The following is a 21,797-nucleotide window of genomic DNA, read 5'->3' as shown; positions in this document are numbered from 1 at the left end:
ATACGATTTGGCGACTTATTAAATGGAAAAATTATTGCCTGTGTTTTTTGTCTATTTATTTTGATCTTCCATTTGTTGAAATATTTTTCCACATGTTGTAAAGATAATGCAAGTTGTTTTACAATAGCGTTTGAGAGTTTACCAGTGCATAAAATGGCACTGTCATCAGCATAAAAAGCGGCATCGTGATTCCTTTTGATTGTAATATCCGAAGTAAAAAATGGAATATAGAATTGGAGAAAGGACGGATCCTTGGGGAAGACCTGCTGGAATATTTCTAGTGGATGAAGTGTGGCTTTCTATATCAACAAAAAATTACCGATTTTTTAAAAAATGTGTATAATTTTTTGTAGATACAATGGATAATTGAGCTTGTGAAGTTTGAAAACTATACCATCGTGCCATATGGAATCGAACGCTTTTTCGATGTCAAGTAGAGCAACTCCAGTGCTTTTACGAGCAGCTTTATTTCGATCAACAATATTAATAACTCTTTTAATCTGGTGAACTGTTGAATGTTCTTTCCGAAATCCGAACTGTTTGCAATTAATAATATTATTGCATTCGGAATAATCAGCAATTCGACTATAAATTACTTTTTCAAAAAGTGTTGATACTGAACTTAACAGGCTAATCGGTCTGTAGCTGCTTGGAACTTTCGGATCTTTGCCATTTTTGGGAATCGGTATGAACTTTGCCTTCTTGAAGCTGGTTGGAAATCTTCCGTTTCTTAGGAAAGAGTTAAATATTGAGGCAAGAGTTTCATAAAAAGTCGTTGACATGTTTTTCAATATTATATTGTGAATTCCGTCGGCGCCCGGAGCCTTTTTATTCTTCAATTTTCGAACAATTTCGAGAAGTTCTTGAGCATTAGTAAGTTGTTCCGAATTTAATTGAACGACGCTGGCGTTCTCTACATCTTTAGCAATTTTAGAAACCTTTGCGTTCATCGAAGATTGGTAGTTTATTGTAATGTTATGTGAACTTTGAAAAACATTTGCGATTAGGTTCGCTTTTGAATCCTGTGATGATATTTCAACTCCATTGACCTTTAACGGTGGAATTGATGTCTGTTTTCCTTTAATATTTTTTGTTATTTTCCAGAACTTTTTACTACCTGTTGGAAGATTGAATAAAAACTTAGACCATGCAACATTTCTATCCTGGTCTAGGTGATAATCTATAAGCCTATTAAGCTGTTTTAAAATTGCTTTTAATGTAATTTTGCGTATTGGATCAGAACTCCTTTGATATTTACGCATAACTGTTTTCCGTTTTCTGATTAGACTCAAAGATAAATCAGATATCTTATTTATGTAAGGTTTAGGGATTTCATGCGGAACTAGGCCACTGGCAGATTTTAGTGTATCTATTATCTTACCCAAGGAAACTTCACAGTTATTTTCTGTGGTATGTAGGGAACTAATTTCGTTATCCACCCACCTTCTTATTGAGGTCCAATCCGCTAAATGATACAACGGAAATTTATTTTGGACAGATGAGACCGAACCGAATATATGACAAGTTATGGGAACATGATCAGAGATTAGGGTGTCTGGATGAGTCTCAAGATCTGATATTGGCAAAGAAGAGTTAGATATTAAAATATCGAATCGAGTTGGTTTGGGAGGATAGTGAACATAACAACTGGACTGGTTTTGGTAGTTGAAAAGCACATTTCCAGCGGTATTATTATTTAAGCAGTTCCAGCTTGTATGTTGTGCATTAAGATCACCAAAAATGAAAACATCATAATTTTTGTTAGTTAACGCCATCAAATCTACTATGAATTGTGGTTTGTATCGTGGAATATATGCTGATGTAATTATTGCATATCGGCCGTCCAATTGAAGGGAAAGACTTATACTTTCGGAGGTATACAATTTGTCTTTCGCTAAATGTTCATGTTTGATGGTTTCTCTGATACCAATCATAATTAGAAAAGAAATTAATTGACCGAACAATAGAGGTTTTGGTGCAGATATAAGCTTTCAAATTCCGCCATTACAGGCATGACTCAGTTATTTCTGACATCCGAACTTATGGCTGTATTACACCATATTTTTTCATATGTAAGTGACAACATGCATGTAAACAAGTAAGAAAAGCGTTAAGTTCGGTCGGGCCGAACTTTTTATACCCTCCACCACAAATTTCCGCCATTTGGGTGGATTAATGTGGCCACAACCTTCAAAATACCGAAATTCGGAAGGTACCGTTCTATGGGGGCTATATGATGGCGTGAACCTATACCTACAAATTGCTGGGGCAAAGTTTTATACGCCTAAAGAAGACTAAATACCAAATTTCAGCCATATCGGTGTGATAATGAGGCTAAAACGTTCAAAATATCGAAAATCGGGAGATATTGTATTATGGGGCCTATATCAACACGTGGACCTATATAAACATTTTATGGTAGAAATGTTTTTAGCCTCTGGAAACACAAAATACAAAGTTACAACCGATTCTTTATTCAAATGGGTCTAATACATTCAAAATATATTAAAATGACGTGTACTTTATAAGGGGCCTTATGGGGGGGCTATACCAAAACGTGGACCTATATAACCCAACTTTGGTAGGAATGTTTTCTGGCCTCTGAAGACACAAAATACCAAATTACAACCAATTCTGTGGTCAAATGGGTCTAATACATTCAAAATATATTAAAATGACGCGTACTTTATATGGGGCCTTATATGGGGGCTATACCAAAACGTGGACCTATATAACCCAACTTTGGTAGGAATATTTGTTGGCCTCTGGAGACACAAAGTACCAAATTACAACCAATTCGGTGGTAAAATGGGCCAAATATCTTAAAAATTCTTTAAAACGACGACGCGTCACGCGTCATTTTGTATGGGGGCTATACGAAAGCGTGGACCTACATAGCCCGCTTTCAATACCAAAAGTCCTACGTAAATATAACATATTTTCCCAAAATTTCATCAACCTACGTCAATCCGTTCGGACGCTAGAGTGATTTCCACAGACGGACAGACGGACAGACGGACGGACATGGCTATATCGATGTAGAATTGCACGCTGATCAATAATATATATACTTTGTGGGGTCTACAATGATTATTTCGAGTAGTTACAAACGTAGTGACAAACTTAATATACCCCCATCCTATGGTGGAGGGTATAAAAAGCAATACATATATCCATTAAAAACATTCAAATCGAAATACAGGAAATTAAATAAATAAATTATTTTTTAAAAATCATAACAATTTTATTTATGAAAAGCCTTTAGCCGAACAATACCTCAAGCACCGATTAATTTAAAAAGTCTTATTACAACATTTTTTCCATTTCACACAATTTAATCATTAACACCTTCGCTATGATTTCACTAAGATTATTATGGTGTAATAACTTCATTCTGAGAAGTCTCCCTTGTCCCATCTGGGATGTTTGTGGAACAATTATATTATAACTTCATTCTTAATTTTCTATATAAATATATTTCCTTTCATTTTTGTGAATATTTCAACTTTTTATAAATAGAGATTCATTTTTTGTTCTTTTATTTAGTTTTTGTAAGGTAAATTATTTAACAGTTTTGTATATAATTTTGAAATTTGTTTAATGTATTGTTCCGTTTACAATTATTGTAATTTTGTTATTTCGATATAAGAGACTGTACACGTCACTAGTAAAAGGAGGAGAGCCTGTAGAAAAAACTTTTAATGGTTTAAGGTTTGTTTTGTTTGTCCGTTGAAGCCAAGATTACACAATGCTACAAATTGGAATGTATTCGGTAATCTACATGATTCCAGAACTGATTAATTTTTATTGTAGATTTTTGGAATCTGAGATTTATATACATCCTCTATGTAGCATTATGTTATTGATATTTTATTGATTCTGTTATTGTATTGAAACCGATCGAAGGAAGAAAAATAATAAAAATTTCATTTGATATACTGAAGCATAATCTATCATAATAAATGCTTCTCATTTAATACATAAGTTGGTATGTATGAATGTATCTATGTAAATAAATCATTAAACTTAGTTTCTTATATTATAACTTATAAAAATTTGTTTATAATAAATGAGTGTGTGTCTATATTGTAAAATCCTAATTTTGTATTATACAATATGTATAAATTTGCTCTTCTTTTGTTATGACAAACTATTATTGGTGTTGTCAATTTGCAAAAATTAACTTGTTTTCTTTATTATATTATAAGGTGTATAAATATAGAGGGTACGCATATTTACATAATATAATTCGAATAAAGTCATTGAAACAAAAATATTAAATGTAATAATTTCACTGTGGAACCAAATTAAATGAATTTGAATTACAAGAGATTAAAAGCGTTTGTCATGAAAGTTATATGGCATTATTGGTCTCTTAATCAGGGCAATCATGAATAAAAATTCCTTTCCCCAATTTCACAATTTTTTATTTTCGTATTTAAGTACAAAAATGTAATATTTTTGTCTATTAGGCGAGAATATTGCATAATTAGGTGTTTCTAGTAGTTTTTCGCGTTTTAAAATATTGAGTGTTAAAGAATTTTCCCTTCTTAAATTATTTTCCGTGCGGAAAAATTCCGAGGGAAATATTCATGATTGCCCTTATGACAATAACTTTGGTATAAGTCTAAGATTCGAAGCATTGCCAAGAGAAGCCACTACATACCACAACCAACAACCACACATACGGTCCGTTGTAAATCGCGTCACGCGTTAAAAACAACAACCACACGAAAATAGTGTAAGTGATGCCAAGTTTGTTCTTGAAGTTTTCATGTTGTTGTTGTAAGGCGACGCTCAACGGACCGTATCACAGTGAAAAAAAATACCGATCTAGCGCGCCAAAAGTCAAAAAAATCACATACGCCAATTTAAAAATTATTATTGCAGTATTAATCTAAGGTGTCCACAGAATGCAACGGCATTTAAAATAATTTATTTTGCATCAGTCTAAGAGGAATAACGGTCCATTTTTGGTTGACATTTTTTGAACTAGTTTTCATAATATAGTTTAGTAGTAAATTTATGATCGTCGCATGCACTCTTCCTACAAAGTAATTTTAAATGTTATTTATTGTAACTCGGATTTTACACTTAAAACATGTGACATCCGATTTTTTTTCCAAATTGTGCACTTTGTTAAAGCTATTACTAAGGAGTGTCGAGGGATGGCGCGTATATTTTTTATTTTATTTTTAGTACACATAGTTCTTAACCAATTTGTAAAATTTTAGCTGCAACAAACTGCAACATTTTATTTTATTACTATTTTTATTAATAGTATTTTTTATGTAAAAATGCTGAAATTAGGGCGGTACCTTTCTATGGGGGCCATATCAATGCGTGTACCTGTGCCGAAAATTCTCCGTCGGAATATTTTATACCACCAACGAAGACTGAATGTCAACTTTCACCTATTTCGGTTGGATAATGTGGCTAAAACCTCAAAAATTACCGAAATCGGTGGAACCGGCCTATGGGGGCTATATGAAAACGTGTACCTATACCGAAAATGTTTATAGGAGTGTATGCATAACCACCACGGAGACTAAATACCAAATCCTAGCCGTTTCGATTGGATAATGTGGTAGAAATCTTTAAAATATCGAAAATCGATAGGTACCATTCTACGGTAAAAATACAAATTTACCAAATATATTAATAAATGAAGTAAAATTGTCAATTTATAGCTGTTCATATCGAATTTATGGGCAAACATGCAATAAAACATAGATTTGTACTTTTGGCGTGCTAAATCGGTACTTTTTTCCACTGTGCGTATGTGCTACGGCCTTAATTGTATCACAGGTTAATTTATATTGCACTTCGATTTTGATATCCTTAACGTGATAAATATCAATTGGGCTACCGTTCAGATTTTCTAGTTCATACATATTATCCCCAATGGGCTTTACAATGCGTTCAGAAATTTTCTTCGCATTTATATTATTTGAAAAGTCCAACTGTACCACAGTTCTACGGTATAACTCCCTGTCCAGGACGACATTTCTCCACACGATACCTTTCATTGTACCTTTCTGATTTTTTTTCGTAAGATTTGTATAGAACTGCTGTTATTTGTTTTCTGGTCTCTGCGATTCGATTACCTCGTGGTCTGCCATCGACAGAAGTTTCCTGGCTAGATAACATTCCCGGCCACTAGAGAACATGATTGGAGAAATCAGAGTTCCGTAATACGGGGGCTGAGGTCAGGACCATTTTGGGGAGTTTTTTTAACATCATTTATGCCGCTTCACCGATTTAAAATTTCTTGAACTTTTTTGAAGTATCTGTTAACGGGGCAGATATCGTCGGAAAACCTTCTACGATGTTACTGATGTAATGTGTTTCTTTTATCATACTTAGAATACCGTCGATATTCTGAAGATAAACCTATTTGACTCTTATCTATTTAATGTCCCAGCGTCAAGTCAGAACCCGTTCTTTTCGGACTTCCTGACTACCGCCATCCTGTTACTTCAAGAACATTCGCTTGCTTCAATAACTTGGAGTCGGATCTTTATTTCCAATGAAGGCTAGTGGCGATCTTTTACGGGTTTAGTAACTGTCGACACACGTATTTTTTCGTGTTCCACAGTGTAATTTTCAAAAAGTATTGGATATTTATTGAATGGAAAAAATAATTGTCGACACAAGTATTTGTTTCGTGTTCCACAGTGCAATTTTCGAGATGTATTGATAACCCAAACCCTTGATTATAATTAAATTTCCGACTTTTGAGATTAGCGAAAAACCAAAGTCTCAAATGAAATTTGAAATTTTTGTTTTCGTTCCCACACTTCCAAACAGTCAAGCAAACACCTTTCGCTACATTGAATGACAAAAAATAGAAACAACTAAATATTAAGTTAGTCTTAAGGCCAACGTTAGAAGTAAAGCACTTAAAACTTTAAACCGTGTTTTTCTAGTTCTAATTATTACTCGCGCTACCCTTAATATGACACACCTTGTTTGTAATACTTAAATTAGAGAGAATATTTGAAGCAATATGTTTCAATATAGAGATATTCAAAGGAGAAATGAACAAATGAAAACTGTATGATTGTCAGGTTCTTTGTGTGTTTCCAAGTAATGGTGATGATATTTTAGTTTTTTTTTTTCTTTTGATGTCGCGGAAAAAATTTATTTTAGGAGGTGATTTCGAGGAAACGTTTTCTATTCTACTTTGCTCTTGCATCTAGTTCATAGGCATTTAAAAATGTCAGCGATGTCCAACGATAGCTTTTTGTTGCGGATCATACAATAATTTCCATACGATTAGCTTTTCTAGTAACCTTTGGTGGTCCTTGTGCAAGGTCCGACATACCGCCATATTTAAAATTAAATATAACTGTTTGTTGGCCAAAATTCGCTTCAAAACTGTGCAAGTTGTAAGTAAAAAACAGTAGTAATTTATGACAATCTCTGTACTTACTCGGTACTAATATGTATTTCAGGTGGTTTCCCCGTAGCATTTTGTATAACCAAAAACATTTTCGTAACAATTTCTATAATATGCGCCGCTTGAACAACAATATCACCTTTCTTGCGACCAAATTCTGACTGTAAATGAGAAGATAAATGATTTTAGAAATCCAAGTGTAGGTGTGTTTTTGAAAAGTCAACTTGTTACTTACAGCTTTCACATGAAAAACAGCAATATCATCCATATATGGACTAAGTGACATACGATAAATTTCGGCAGCAGGCACGCGATATTTTATTTGTAATGTTCTTTGATCCAGTAACAACAATGATGAAGTGGATATAACCAACAATATAGGCACAATCTAAGGGAAACATAAAAAAATGCATTAATTATATTTTCTTGGCTAAAAATGGAAATTCTTTTTTTAAAATCTATTTCCCACGAACATCCTCAAAGGAACAAGCAGACTCATCACATGTCAAGTAGTAGAGCAGATGTCGTAGTACTACTGATTACAGGCAAATGATAGATCTGTCCGAAAGTAAAGTCAGTTTAAAACTGCTTTTGAATACTTAATCTGCATCTAGTTAAAATTGTATCTATGTAAATTACTTTAGTCTGCAAGGATATTTATATTAATCAAAGTAGTCTCGATGGACTAAATCACTCGACATTGAAGTAAATCCAACGAAGACAGAACTGGTATTGTTCCGAAGAACAAAGGATTAATCGGACTCTATTCGTGCAAGTATTTGATCGGAAACTGCTGGATATTGAACCCATCGATTATACTCTGGGTATATAACACTATGGTAAGGCCTATCCTTTGAATCTCTTCTATGGTGAACTCTCCACGCCAGAAATCGACATCCAGCACAGCGTGACCGCTGGAAATTTTCAAAAAGTGTCACAAAAAGTATCATTTCTGTAAAAAGTGACTCAAGTCTTTTCTTTGGCTAATAACCCAAAAATAATATTGAATCACAATTATTTATTAAATAATTACTTTCAAAATGTTGGTTTCTTTCCTTCTAATAAGGAAGCCACACAACTACTTTTTTCAACTATACTAAGGCCCGTTATTATATCTTTTCTGTAGTTAGGAGTTGGTCGGTATCGGACAGATAACCCGTTTTTATTCTTACAATTTTGCTTTAATAATAACTGTCAAATTAATTAAAGGAAACTTTGTGTTCCTTTTAAAATTGAAAGTGCCCCCGAGAGTATGCTGCACCAAAAACAAGTAAAAATTTCAGCAAATTCAAATCAATCAATCAGATTTGAGAAAACATGATGTATACTGATTGATGGTACCATATTTTTACAAAATATATAATTTATTTTAAATGGAAGATGTAACAAATCCCTGGTAATGCGAACTTTATTTCTTACTTTTCTTAAGGTAAGGTATAACAAAAATGGACTTTAAAGACACGATGTAAGAATGGCCCTAAATGAATTATCCGTAGAAATTCCCACACAATTATCCACGGTTCTAATGTAGATAGGATAACATTGCAAATATCTGCACTTGATAAGAAAGAAACTTGAGTGTAGCTGTTATGCAGACCAAACTTTCTGACTATCACTGTCAAACATTTTCGCTCATTTCAAGAAACCGAAAAAATGCTTTACCAGATGTAAATATCATATAACAACAACCTAATACAACAACATGCTGCACGCTACTTCAACACCCTATTTCAAAATCGTGTAGTTCGTTCTACCCCTCTTTGGGTTTTATGTAGAGAGTTTATATTACAATATATTTAATTTAAAAATAGTGGCACAAGGTATAAAAAAGTGGCACAAAATTTCAAAAAGTGGCACATTTGGTATCAAAATAAAAAAGTGGCACTTCTGGCACTTAAAGCCGAAAAAGTGTCAAAATTGATACTTTAGTGGCACAACGGTCACACTGATCCAGCAAATTAGATACAAAGATAAGCCTCGATTATAATAACAGCAGGCTTCAGACAAGCAGCTCTGAATGCATTGTTGAACCTTCGAACTTTGGTACTCAACATTAAATGTCAGGCAGCAAGTTTTGCTGGAAAGCTGCATGAACTGAATTTTTGGCGCAACAGAACCTATGGAAATGGATGTTCTCTAAAGGAATTATGAGCAGAATTTAAAGTGGTCCATCGTGGGAAATTTAGCGATTATATACACCAGTGTGGAGTTTGAAGATGTAGACATCGTTATCCCAAGTATAGATGACTGGAACCGAAATAACCATCCTCTGGGCGCCCTGGTCTTCTATACAAACGGTTCCAAGATGAAAGAATGCACCGGAGCTGGCGTCTGTGAAAGGCTAGGTCTTCAATACTCATACAAGTTCGACAATGACTGTAGTGCAGTCCAAGCTGAAATCTTCGCGATCTGGAAGGCAGCAAAATTGTTAAAAAAGTCTGAATGCTGAGATCTTTGAACCGGTGACTATCTTTGTAGATATTCAAGCGGCTCTTAAAGCCATTAAATCCTTTAGCATCAAATCTGAACATTGGAAAACCTACCAAATGGTTTTCGATTATGCTGGGTAAAAGGACACTGTGAAATTATGAGAAACGAGAAGGTAGATGAACTAGCTAGGCTAGGCATCAACAAATCTAGCAACAACTGACTCTGTGAAAACACCCACCATTTTTTAGAAAGTTGAAACGTTCATTGATGAAATGGAGTGATAATGATGCAAGGTGTTAAGAGCCATTTGGCCAACTCTATCAACCAATAGAACAAATTCATTCTTAAAACTGAAATCATTACCAGGCACTGCAATATTAGAGTCTTTACCAGCGAATGTAAAGATGGCAATATAGTAATCAGTAGGCAGGCTGTGAGAAGATTAAGAAGAGAGGGAGACCATATCTTTTATATGTTGCTGCCCAATTCTAGCTCGCAAGCGGCATGGTTTGATAGGTGTACTTTTTCCACCAAGTCTAACCTTATGTTCAAGAATCTTAAAAATGGCTGGGAAGGCGCAACCTGAATACGTAAACTGCATCTTCAACGGATTCCCAACCACCACTACTCTAAAGTTCCTACTTACACATACTCTTCTCCAATCCCTACTTCATTTCCTATACCTTTTGGATGATCACAATGGACCAACAATTGTCTTCAATTGTCACTGGTTTTTGCAAATGTTTTTGGCGACATCATGAAGCAAGTATGTATGTGCCATAAAAGCTAACCTTACAGTGGCTGGCATAAAAACGATATTAACTAGTGCAGACACAATCGCTTAATGTGAGCAAGCATCATTTAGCAGAGACACAAGTATTTCTGTGAAGCATTTTTTCTATATAACAGTTTTTCTCTATATATTTGAAGCTAAAAAGGATACTATGCAATACCATGAAACTTAAGATGCCGATAAAAGCGTTTATCAAGTGATTTTAAAATTGATTGTTCTAAAAGAGTTGATCCCTTACCTTACCGCTCGATCTTGTAATTTTATTTATAATATCGGCAAACACAACATACTGATCATTTGTTTCTGTACACATTCTTTTCCACATGGCATTTGGTCGTAATCTCACATAATCACCAATGAAAGGATGCCCCACACTGTAAATGTAAATGGCTGAAATAATTTATCCCAACACAACAAAAATATCAAATGCCTACCTTCGGGGATATGATGCTTTTCGATCTTTGAATATAATACTGGCAGTAACCTTTTCACGCATGCGATTTCTCGATGTCTGATCGAATGAACTTCGATACAAATAGCATTTCCAACGATGATAGATAGCCCGCAACAAACGTGAAGTTTCTTCCAGAAATGAAGGTGCCGCTGGCCAATCCATTGAAAGTGGACTTAAAGTATTTGGTGGCAATTTTTGCGGTATAGTCAAAAGATATTGGCGAGTTTTGTATTGAATATAAGCTCTGGTTATAATTTCCACTGCCCAATTGCCTCTTTGTTTGTATTTCTGATATTGCTCTTGGTTCTGGAAGTGGGTAAACTATATAATATTTTATTAGCAATGGTTAGATAATTTGCTACGTTTCTTTCATTCTTACCCTCCATGCTCTCCATGTCCGTGAGATGACAATCTGACTCGATCGCAACCTTAGAAATTTACTCCTTTCCCGATACATACGAAAGGTCTTTTGTATTAACGTAGCCAAATCGTGCATACGACCCTTACGAAATTGTTCCAACTCGTAAACTGTACGTGGACTACGTATAAATACATTTTTTGTGCCGATTGTAAATTCAGCTGATGGCAATGGAAGATTACGTATTATAAGGGCAATACCCTCAACACATTTGCCGCCACGATAGTGGGGCCATGTTTTGGCACTTAAAAGTTTGTAACGTAAAAAAAATTTCGCATGTAACATATGAAAGCAGTGGCCCTGGCGACACAAATACACCAACGGCATCAGCGACATATAACGAACCTGATGCTGCACCAGCGACATATCAAACGTTCTCGATTGACGACATTCATTTGGTTTTATGCAAAATATATAACGTGAACAACGTGGCTTAATTATGGCTAATAAAGTATTTAATTGAGTGCGTATATTGGAACTTAAAGAGGTGGGCTTTTTATTGGCTTGTCTCCGAGGATTGCCCTCGGGAAAGAGACTTTGTACGAGTGGCAGTTTACTTTGATATAAACCTGAACTTAAGTACTTTGGCAGCATATCGGAATTCTTTTCTAAAAATCTATGAACAGAATATTGCACCACATTGGCATAATGGCGTATACGAAACGTCATTGAGTTCGGCTGAGCAATCATAAAACATGGATGCCCGGCGCAACATTGCTGTATGCGTGTCAATAGCGCTTCATTGGTGGTCAAATGGGGTTCATTGATTAAACTCAATATGCCATAGTTGGGTTTATCAATAAGTTCACATATCGACTCGTTGTCAAAGTAATCAATTCGTGACCATTCCAGACCCTCACGAATATATAGCTCCTGTTCTACTCTCAGCACATTGTGAACGAAGTTTTGATGAATTTTCTCGGAACTATAATTTATGGCAAACTGTTCAAATGAATTGCTTTCCATTGATTCAAAACCGTAAAAGTCGAGCAGGGCTAAATTCTTTTCACGTTGCGTTGATTTTAGACTATCGTTGATTTTATTCACCAACCATGTGAATAGTCGGGAGTATAGAGTGCGGCAGAGTGTGTTTCGTATCATTGATGCTTGGCGGGCATCCAAATCGCAACCTTAGGGAAGGTCAAAACAACAAAATATATATTTAAATAATTATATGTAGATATGGTGGGATACTTACCGACATCTTCCAAACTGCTATTTGAGCTGCATGCTCTTGTAAGGCAATTTATTAAAATTTGAGCTTCCAAATTAAGTAGGTGAGCTGTTTCTTGCACTTCTGCAATTTACAAATAAAATCATTTATTGTTATTTCTAAGAAAAAATGTTTCATACTCGAGTCTATGGTCGAAATACAAAAATTCGAAATTTTTAAAAGATGTTCTTATTTTTTAAAAGAAATACTCCTACCACGAAGTTTAATCTGAATTTGAAAATCCATTATTATGTTTTGAATATTATTATATTATAGTTGTGGATTCCTGTTTTTTTTAATACTGTAAGGAATACATAATTTTAAAGAAATAAGTAAAGTAAGTTAAAATAAAGCGCAGCAATCAACAACAGATCATCCATTAAAAATTGTTAATTGTTAATAAAGTTGAAAAAACCAAATAAATGCGGCCTTCAGATTGTTAAACAGTTTAACATCTTCGAACATTGGAGAAACCATGCTCGAGATCAACTTAATTTCTATTTTCGTTTACTTTTTAACTATACTATACTTATACTTATATATACTATACTTTATACTATTACTTACCGTAAACATTTGATATTTGACAACCCTCAGTGCCATCAATATTTGTAATTGGTACAAATATAAAATTACCTAATTTCAATACAACAGCTATTATACGAAAAATTGCATTTATTTCATCACATGATAAACCAAGGACATCTAAGGATTTCTATTGAAATATAAAAATATAATTAATAAGGCAATATAAACATACAACTAACTACCGTTACTTACCTTTGTATAATGAAAATTAGTTCGATCTTCTTCCAGGGCAGTTGTATTTTTTAAAATTTCATATTTTTCAACATTCCGATAAAGCTTTAAGGATTCTAAAAGAAAAACGAAAAATTTAAAAGCATGTTCTTTTATATAAGATGTGAACTTTTACTTAATAACTGCAGATCACCACCAGATAACAATTGATAAAATATATGAAAATTCCGTTCACCCGAAGGAATATCTGTAACACGTGTCTGTAATAATAATAACAAGAAATTATTTTTTTTTAAATTTACAATTATTTACAAACTGTTTATGTATGTCGATACGAAAATTTATTTGCATGAAATACACCCAAACTTTAGTTTTCGAAATATTATTTCCTAGCATTTGGCTTCAAAACAATAAAAAAACAAATTTGAAAAATACATACGAGTTTGGCAATATTTCTGACGAGTTATTCTTCTTATCGACAAATATAAACAGGCTGTAAATATTTGGTTCAACATACAGTGAAGAGCCCCGGTAGAAGAATGTTTCCAACATTTGAGTTTTTGAAGCTGTAAAATCCTTAAAATAATGACCACTCGCTTTCAAATTTTACCATTTGTAAGAGTCAAATGTTTATAACATTCTTCTAAGAGTGCTCGTACAGTAATGTCCTTCAAAAGTGAAAAAAGTTTTATTTGCAGTATAAATATTAAAAAAAAAACATTTCCAAACCTTTTCCAACATATCTTCAAATGTTAAGCATGAGGAGAAAAAAGTAAATAATTTATATGTATATTAATTATAAATTTAAAACAAAAAGGTTTTAACACGAAGATTTAGTAAAGACAGAATTTACAATTTCATGGCATTAATTCACTTTCTGATTGATGTAAGTGAACGAGATTGTTCAAAACGCTCCACTTCTGCGAGTTGGAATTTTCAATAAATTGGCTACAATTTTCAAATCGATACTTTGGTACAAATATTATTGTCACACCTTTCTTGACAAAATTAAGAATATAATTTAAAAAGTAAACTACTGTTACTGCCAAATCTGACAGTGAGAACAGTGTTTATGTTTCGCCCAATTTCTGTTACAAAATACAATTATAGCTCTGTTCCTTTATGTGCAAGAATCTTAAAGTTTTACCACTTTTTACTCGAAAAGCGTTCCTTTACTTCAGACACCATACAATTCATATGGGAGTAGTTTACAACTTTTACTATTTTTGCCCGTTTTACTATTTTCAAAAGTAAAGGAACAGACCGTATGTATTACCATATTTTGTTTGGCATACTTTAGGGAGCTACTTTTCTATTAGAGATATGTATTTTATGTGGGCGAAAGACGGTGAAACGTTCCTACAAAATTATTGTAGCATATTTTTAGGGGTATAAAAATGTGTTTAATGTAAAAAGTTTCCAATAGATGAACGAAAACATATAAAACCCCGAATGTATCACACGAAGTCACAAACTTGCCATTTTTTCTAAATCGTTTTCAAAATGAAGAACCGCACAAACCTTAGGATTGCTTTAATGTACGAATAATTGCCTGAATATGACTTAATAAAATGACGTATGATAATATCCTTAGATACATTTTTTATTAATTGAGGTTGCAAGCAAATAAACGCTTATCTGATAAATGTATAGATGAACTGCAAAATTGTCGTTTTCGAAGTTTATAACAGATGTTCCACAATGTAATTCAACAATAATGTAAATAATATATTCTACTTACAATGAGTTATGTGAACACCAATTGGATCACCTTTAAAATCAATTTCAATATCAAAGAGTTTACCCTGAAATTAAAAAAAAGAAATACAATTAAACAATTTAAATAATTAAGTAATTTAAAAATGCAACACACTTACATAACGACTAGAATTATTGTTTTTTAGTGTAACCGCATTTCCCATTGCCTCAAGAAAAACATCAGCAAACGATACACATTCCCGTAGGCGTTTTAAAGGATTTTTATATTTTCTTGGTGTAGCAGGAGAAGATTGCCATAGCTTGAGGGCATTTATGGCCGATTGATTTATTTTGTGAGCATCATATAAGGAAATACGTTGCATAGACCCTGATAGCTGTGATGAAATGTCATCCCGATTACAACATTCCGTTAAATTTTGCCTTGTCAGATTCGAACAACTACCGCGTTGTAAATGTGCCGATGGCGTTGTTGATAGATTATAACTTCCTGTTTGTGAAGATACACTTAAATCGCCATCATCCTTATCAAAACTTTGAGCTCTGGTACATTTACTATGACCACATTGACGACAACCGCCGACACCACCACTAATGGGGACCGTAGATTGCAAATATTTCGGTGAAGTGCTACGGGGCAAGTAAATTGTTGAGGAAGATTTTGATGTGGAAGCTGATTTATGAGGAATTTGTGTAGATTGATTATGTTTGAAACAGGATTTTGGCGGATGGGGTGATAATGTTATACCAAAAGCTGTTGATAACTGTTGGCCACAGTGGGATGACATTGCCGTTGTATATATCGAACTATCTAAAGTTGAAATATTTTCGGTGCTTTTGTGATGTGAAAAATCAAAATCAACCATTTTCTCTTTCATACTACGTTTCCCATGTCTATCGGAGCTTTCGGCACGAGATCTATGCTGTACAGCTGCATCACAGTATTTTGTAGTTGGTCCGGGAGATGGTGACTGTCTACGTTGTTGCATTGCCAGACATGAATTAGAACTGGCAGCAGTTATTGTTTGTTTATTTGACAAATAGCTTAATGTCGGTCCCATTGAACAAGAACTTGATGTGCGCCGATGCCTGTGAGACGATGAACAGCTGCTACCCGTTCCTGCTGTTACACCTCCAGAGCCTACAGATGACTGTTTGCTTAGTGAGGATGATGATCTTTTAGATTTTTCTTGAATATGTGTTAGGAAATTGACAATCATCTTAAAAGATTCAGTTTTTCCGGATCCACTTTCACCTGTAAAAATGTTCTGTCACAATATGATTTAAAATAGTTCGAAATCGCGGTTATAACGACGAAATCCAAAAGTCCCAAATTTCTGGACCCTATATAACCCACACACAAAAATATCGCTTATAGCGACCAATTCCGTCGGTTCCTTGGTCATCGTTATAAGCGATTTCGAGTGTATACACAATTATTTACCCGTCATAATTATACACTGATCCTCATTTCTATCCTTAAGTGATTGAAATGATAAATTTGCAAGGCCATAACTGAAAAGTGAAAATAAAACAAATTATTAGATTAAACCGAGTTTTAAAAATGTTTCTTTTTAGTCTTACATGTGTGGAGGCAATTGAAATATGCCTTTACTACCATAATTATGTATTAGGTCCAACGAATTTTCTGATATGTGATGATATGGATTAACAGCCACCACTGAAGTGCCTATATAAGTCTGTCAAAGAAATTCAATAATAAAAATGTTTTAAAAAATATACGAAGTAATGAAAAACGGACCAACTTACATATATGAGATCACGTTTGTAACGTTGGTGTATGTTATTAATGAAACTATCTTCCGAAAGATTTTCCAATAATACAGAATCCCAAGTACCAATTTCTTGTTCCATAGTAGAAAAATAACAAAAAGTATTGGCAATAATATAAGGCTATTGTGTTACAAAAATGGAATCGATAGTTGTATAATATTGTTATTATTTATTTGAAAGACCTGTAACATAGAAGAGAAGAATAAGAGATAAATTAAAATGTTACAAAATAATACTGATAAAATTATTTAAGAGTTGTATTTTAGTTTTATTTTTCAGTTTAGATCCAAACGAAAAAGCGATTTAGGTTATAGAAACGCACAAAGGGCATCATTGTCACAAGCCCACCCCACTAAATTTTTCATTTCATAAAATAGCACAAAATTTGGCTTGATTTATTTCACGTAATTGGCATTGTAACACTACTGAGTAGCTCTTTTTAAAATGTATTATTCTTAGAAATCTTTTTAATGTTTTTTTTTTTCATTTTGAATTGTTCACAACTGTGATAAAAAATCGCGTAAATAGCAACATTGATCACTGCAACAAGATATAACAGCAACAATAACGTGTGTGACAGTGAATGTTTTTAACACACTCTTAAGATTTTATTTCTTTTCATTGAAAATTTATCGATTTTCTTTCGTTGGAAAAGTAATATTTCACTTAAATATGAAATAGATATTGATTGCCACAAGTTATATTCTTAATTTATACACTCAAAAACATTATTAACTAACATATTTTGAAGGAAAATGTAATTTTTTCGCCCATCACTTATTTTTGTTTCTAATTTTTATTCACATATTATTACTTCTTGATATATACTACATGGTTCGTGTGAGGTGAATGTTAAGTACGAAGAAGAAGAATTGACATAAAACATAGTCAGTTGAATGTTGTTTGTAACGGCGTTGAAAGTTACCGTTATTTTTCTACCATGATTAGCACTCTTTTTAACAATTTTTTCAATATAAAAATGTTATTGGTTTGGTATAAAATGAGTTCTTACAATTACTTAATTAATAAAAGTAAAATATAGTTTTATAATTATAAGGTAGGTATTTTAATTTTCATTAAAAAGTAGGTACACGAAGATGCAAGAGCTTTCATTGTGTGCATACGCAGTTCCTTGACTGAACACACCGTTTTGTGTTTTTGTGTGTTATGTCATTAACAGCTGTTTGTTCTTGTTATATTCTTGAAACAGCGATGTTAGCCTTACAAAAAGTTTGTAGAATTTTTTAAAGAAATTGTGTGTTAAATATTCAATTTAAATGTTTTATTACAGTTAACAACATCCCTATTAAGGGACTCAATTACAAATGCAAAATGTGCTGCTGCTCTCATTCACACAACCGCTGTTTGTGAAAAAACTCAGTCGGGTCGCTACCGCATAACCACAAAACGTAACAAGCCACTTACCTATGAAATGGCCAATCCTCCGCATTACATTGCCCATAGGAAATCTTGGAATTCCTGGAATACTTGTAAGCCACATAAAATTACTAATTTTATTTGCAAACTTCATTCATTGTGTTTTGTTTACTCTCAGCCACAATGTTGGATGGTCTGCGTCCATCTCAAACGGCCATTGAAGATTTATTCATTCGAAAATTCATGAATGGTACTTGGCATTCATTGATATGCTCTGAAGTTATTATTAAGCGCCAACACAACATGATTCGGATTGCTGGTATTGTAAGGCAGGCAATTAGTGCACGTAAAATGTATTTCCTCATTGGTTATACTGAAGAACTTCTCTCCTATTGGATGCAGTGTCCGGTCACATTGGAATTGCAAACAGTACAAGACAAAAACGATGTTGTTTTCAAATATATTTAAGATTAAATTTTGTTTCTAGTAAAACTTGGCTTATTTATAAATATAAAAAAGTTTTTTTTTAATCCTAATGAACTGTTATTTTTTCGCTATGTTGATTACTGTTTTGCCATGTTTTTATGGCTTTATTAACAATTAAAGCATCGGGATCTTTGACCTGAAAATAAAATAAATAAAGGTTGAGTAAGCGTTGGAAAATCTTCGCTGGAAGTGTTAGAATTAGTAAATCAATTAAATCGTGCCCACACAGAGGGACCTTTCATAGCATTCTGAATGAAGTTGTAACGAATTAAAGGGTATTAAGGTAGCTGTTACATACCGCAAATTAAATCTTGCAATTGGTATATGAGGATTGAAGCCAGTTTACCGAATGTACTCTAACAAAGTCTCACTGATACACGGACGACTAACTTGGACTTTGAAATCATTTTTCTATGCTAAAGAAACTTCTTAACAAATCCCTATGGTAACCTTAGTAAAACAAACTGCTGTTGATTAAACGAATTCTTCAATATAGCAGCAATTGGTGGATTGTTGGTCAAAATGAAGTCTAAACAGCCATAGGGATTCAGGGAAGCCTATTTTGGGTAACATTAGCCAAAATCATTTAGACTTCTAATTTGGGGGGTCATCAAAGCAAAACAGCCACCTAACAGACAAAAAATGTTCTTATTCAGTTGTCAAGGCACTGTTATTGACAGGTCTGATCCTTAGGGGAAATCAGAGATATTTAATGATTGCTATCTGAGAGATGATTGGAACATCTGAGAGAAAAGGCGGCAGTATTCGGCAAGACCACATATTCAGTATTGGTGTATAATTCCTTAGAAAAAGAGTCAAAGTATTATCAAGAAGTTCTTAAACTTTTTTGTGATCTCTGTAGCCATCGGAATGCTTGCATGCTATTGTTTCTGTAAAAAGGAACGAGATTCCCAGAAAACAATCTCCAACCTCTTTTGATTTCAGTAACAAGACAAAATAACGTCATGTTTACATTACAACTTTTGAAATCCAATGGATTAATTAAATACGGTTATGTGTAAATGTATTTTAACTTACCTGTTCTATTAAATTTTTAAACTCCTGGCTGGTTTTACATTTCATAGCCTTATCGCTTAGAGCCTTTGTCATTTCCAAGAATATGAAAACTACGATTTTTTTGGATCCACCACAAACTTTATCCCATACTCTAACCAAAGTAGATTCATTGATGACACCTGCGAAACAGGTTATGTACCATCTATCCAATAACTGATCTGATTTGAAAACATCCAGACTTTCCAAGTGGCTGAAACGAAAGTACATCTTTTTCAGTATTTGTAAGTTTTACATTCAATCTTAGTTAAAAACATTACCTATGTAACTGAATATCTTCCTTTTTAAGTAATGTCTGTGTCAACTCCTTGAGTCTGGGACATTCTTGTTGTATTTCCAGAGTACACGCGTAAAATTCCTTTGCCAACCAATATGTTTCAACATCATCTTCGAATATTTGCAGTAATACCTTAACAATTTCCATAAACACTTGATCAGCTACATCATCAGGTCCGGAGTGTAGCAATCGATTATGTTCCAATTGCCACATACTTAGCAATATTTTTGATTTTGGTGTTGTTGTATTAACATATTGCATTATAGTAACAGCCCTCAGGAGATCATCATAGACAGCCTTACGTTGATCCATAATAAATTCGGTGGAATTTTTATGTAATGGCATCACACCCAAAATAATGTTCCACAAAAGGCTACGGTGTGTCGTGGGAACTGTATAACTCAGACAAAATTGTTTAAGCTTGACATGATTCCGTATGTTGTCCTGCAACAGCTTGTTGAGTGATTTCTTTTCCTCGACACTATGACAGCCGACTTTTTCATAATAACTTGATCGGAAATTGCGCTCATCGGCAGTCATGTTTAATTTGATATACTTGGCTTTTCTTTAATTCAGAAATCGGCACACAGAGTGCAAGGTTTTTCAATGCGTTAATGGAGAGAGGAGAAGCTCTCTTCACTTGCTCGCGAGTAAAGAGTAAAGGGCTGCGGAAGGCTGATTTTTTTTGTTAAGTTAAATTTTATTGAGACTTCTTCTTATATCGATAACATTGTGTAATGTAAAATGAACTGATGACATGAACACTTAGAACTGTAATCGTTTTGTTCTAAATACAATCAGATGTTTTGTTATGCTACATGCTTAGTTAACATTGAAAGATAATAACAAAGTATAAAAGTGAATTGAGAATTAATAAAAACAAGGCTTGCTCCCGGCCTTATCAGATGTCGAACAGAGCGAAATTGTCTGCAAATAAAAATAAATTACTTAAAAACTAAATAACAATAAAAATAATTTAACAAAGCTGTAGTAAACATTAACGAACAGCGAATGTAATGTAAACAATTGATTTTTTACGAGGTGGGTATGAAAAATATATCACAGATGTGTTGTTCAGTAGAAACTTTTTTTTACAGGATCACATACATGCAAGATATACATAAAACGAAAGGGCAAAGCCCATTTATATACATAAAAATATATTAATAAAGGTGAATTTAATGTCGAGGACTACGGGAAAATAAAAACTAGCCTCTGTGAGTGCCTTGTAGTGTCTTTTTAAAGAACTCGGGTACATTTGCAATGCCCGTATCATTGGCGATGTTTTCGTTTCTAACCCCAATAGGGGAGAAATATACGGAATTTTCCCAGGAAGTAAATTTCTCGTCCTCGTATAAAGATTTTATCACGTCATTCTCATGCGTGGCAAGGCTCTCAACAAATCGCCTCAAATGGTCAAGGGCGTATCTGCAGAACGGCTGGACGGTTGCTGTATTGTAAACGTAGGTATTTGAGAATTTCTTTGTCTGCGTCTCGTAATGCTTGTTTATACATTTTCTCAGAATTTTTCGCTCGAAGACCTCCAACTCCTTGGCCACTATCGGGGAGATAGCGAACCAGATTGAGAAGCCATAGAGCAGGAT

At 33.8% G+C, this 21,797-nt stretch overlaps 3 protein-coding genes across 3 annotated transcripts; 1 reads left to right on the top strand and 2 right to left on the bottom strand.

The window, feature by feature from the left end:
• Nucleotides 1-3,556: 3,556 nt before the first annotated feature.
• Nucleotides 3,557-17,821, bottom strand: Myo95E (Myosin 95E). The gene is made up of 17 exons (XM_073958989.1): nt 17,720-17,821; nt 16,956-17,161; nt 16,770-16,885; nt 16,630-16,700; nt 15,347-16,440; nt 15,211-15,274; nt 14,199-14,212; nt 13,645-13,729; nt 13,491-13,585; nt 13,278-13,425; nt 12,696-12,794; nt 11,459-12,627; nt 11,060-11,400; nt 10,864-10,999; nt 7,638-7,790; nt 7,436-7,563; nt 3,557-7,380 (listed from the first exon to the last, which is right to left on the bottom strand). The coding sequence occupies exons 2-17, from the start codon at nt 17,058-17,060 to the stop codon at nt 7,257-7,259; spliced, it is 3,942 nt and encodes a 1,313-aa protein (XP_073815090.1). The 5' UTR covers nt 17,061-17,161; nt 17,720-17,821; the 3' UTR covers nt 3,557-7,256.
• Nucleotides 17,822-18,128: 307 nt separating this feature from the next.
• On the top strand, nt 18,129-18,896 carry mRpS24 (mitochondrial ribosomal protein S24). Its single transcript, XM_073958988.1, has 3 exons — nt 18,129-18,209; nt 18,271-18,469; nt 18,535-18,896. The coding sequence occupies exons 1-3, from the start codon at nt 18,147-18,149 to the stop codon at nt 18,822-18,824; spliced, it is 552 nt and encodes a 183-aa protein (XP_073815089.1). The 5' UTR covers nt 18,129-18,146; the 3' UTR covers nt 18,825-18,896.
• On the bottom strand, nt 18,803-20,873 carry TBC1d7 (TBC1 domain family member 7). The gene is made up of 3 exons (XM_073958986.1): nt 20,177-20,873; nt 19,881-20,109; nt 18,803-18,978 (listed from the first exon to the last, which is right to left on the bottom strand). The coding sequence occupies exons 1-3, from the start codon at nt 20,731-20,733 to the stop codon at nt 18,889-18,891; spliced, it is 876 nt and encodes a 291-aa protein (XP_073815087.1). The 5' UTR covers nt 20,734-20,873; the 3' UTR covers nt 18,803-18,888.
• Nucleotides 20,874-21,797: the final 924 nt, after the last annotated feature.

The sequence above is a fragment of the Musca autumnalis genome, unplaced genomic scaffold (assembly GCF_047663935.1).
Source record: "Musca autumnalis isolate F117 unplaced genomic scaffold, ASM4766393v1 scaffold_1, whole genome shotgun sequence".
Lineage (NCBI taxonomy): Eukaryota > Metazoa > Arthropoda > Insecta > Diptera > Muscidae > Musca > Musca autumnalis.
The sequence above is the reverse complement of the archived record's forward strand: the minus strand, read 5'-3'. Positions and strand labels throughout refer to the sequence as shown.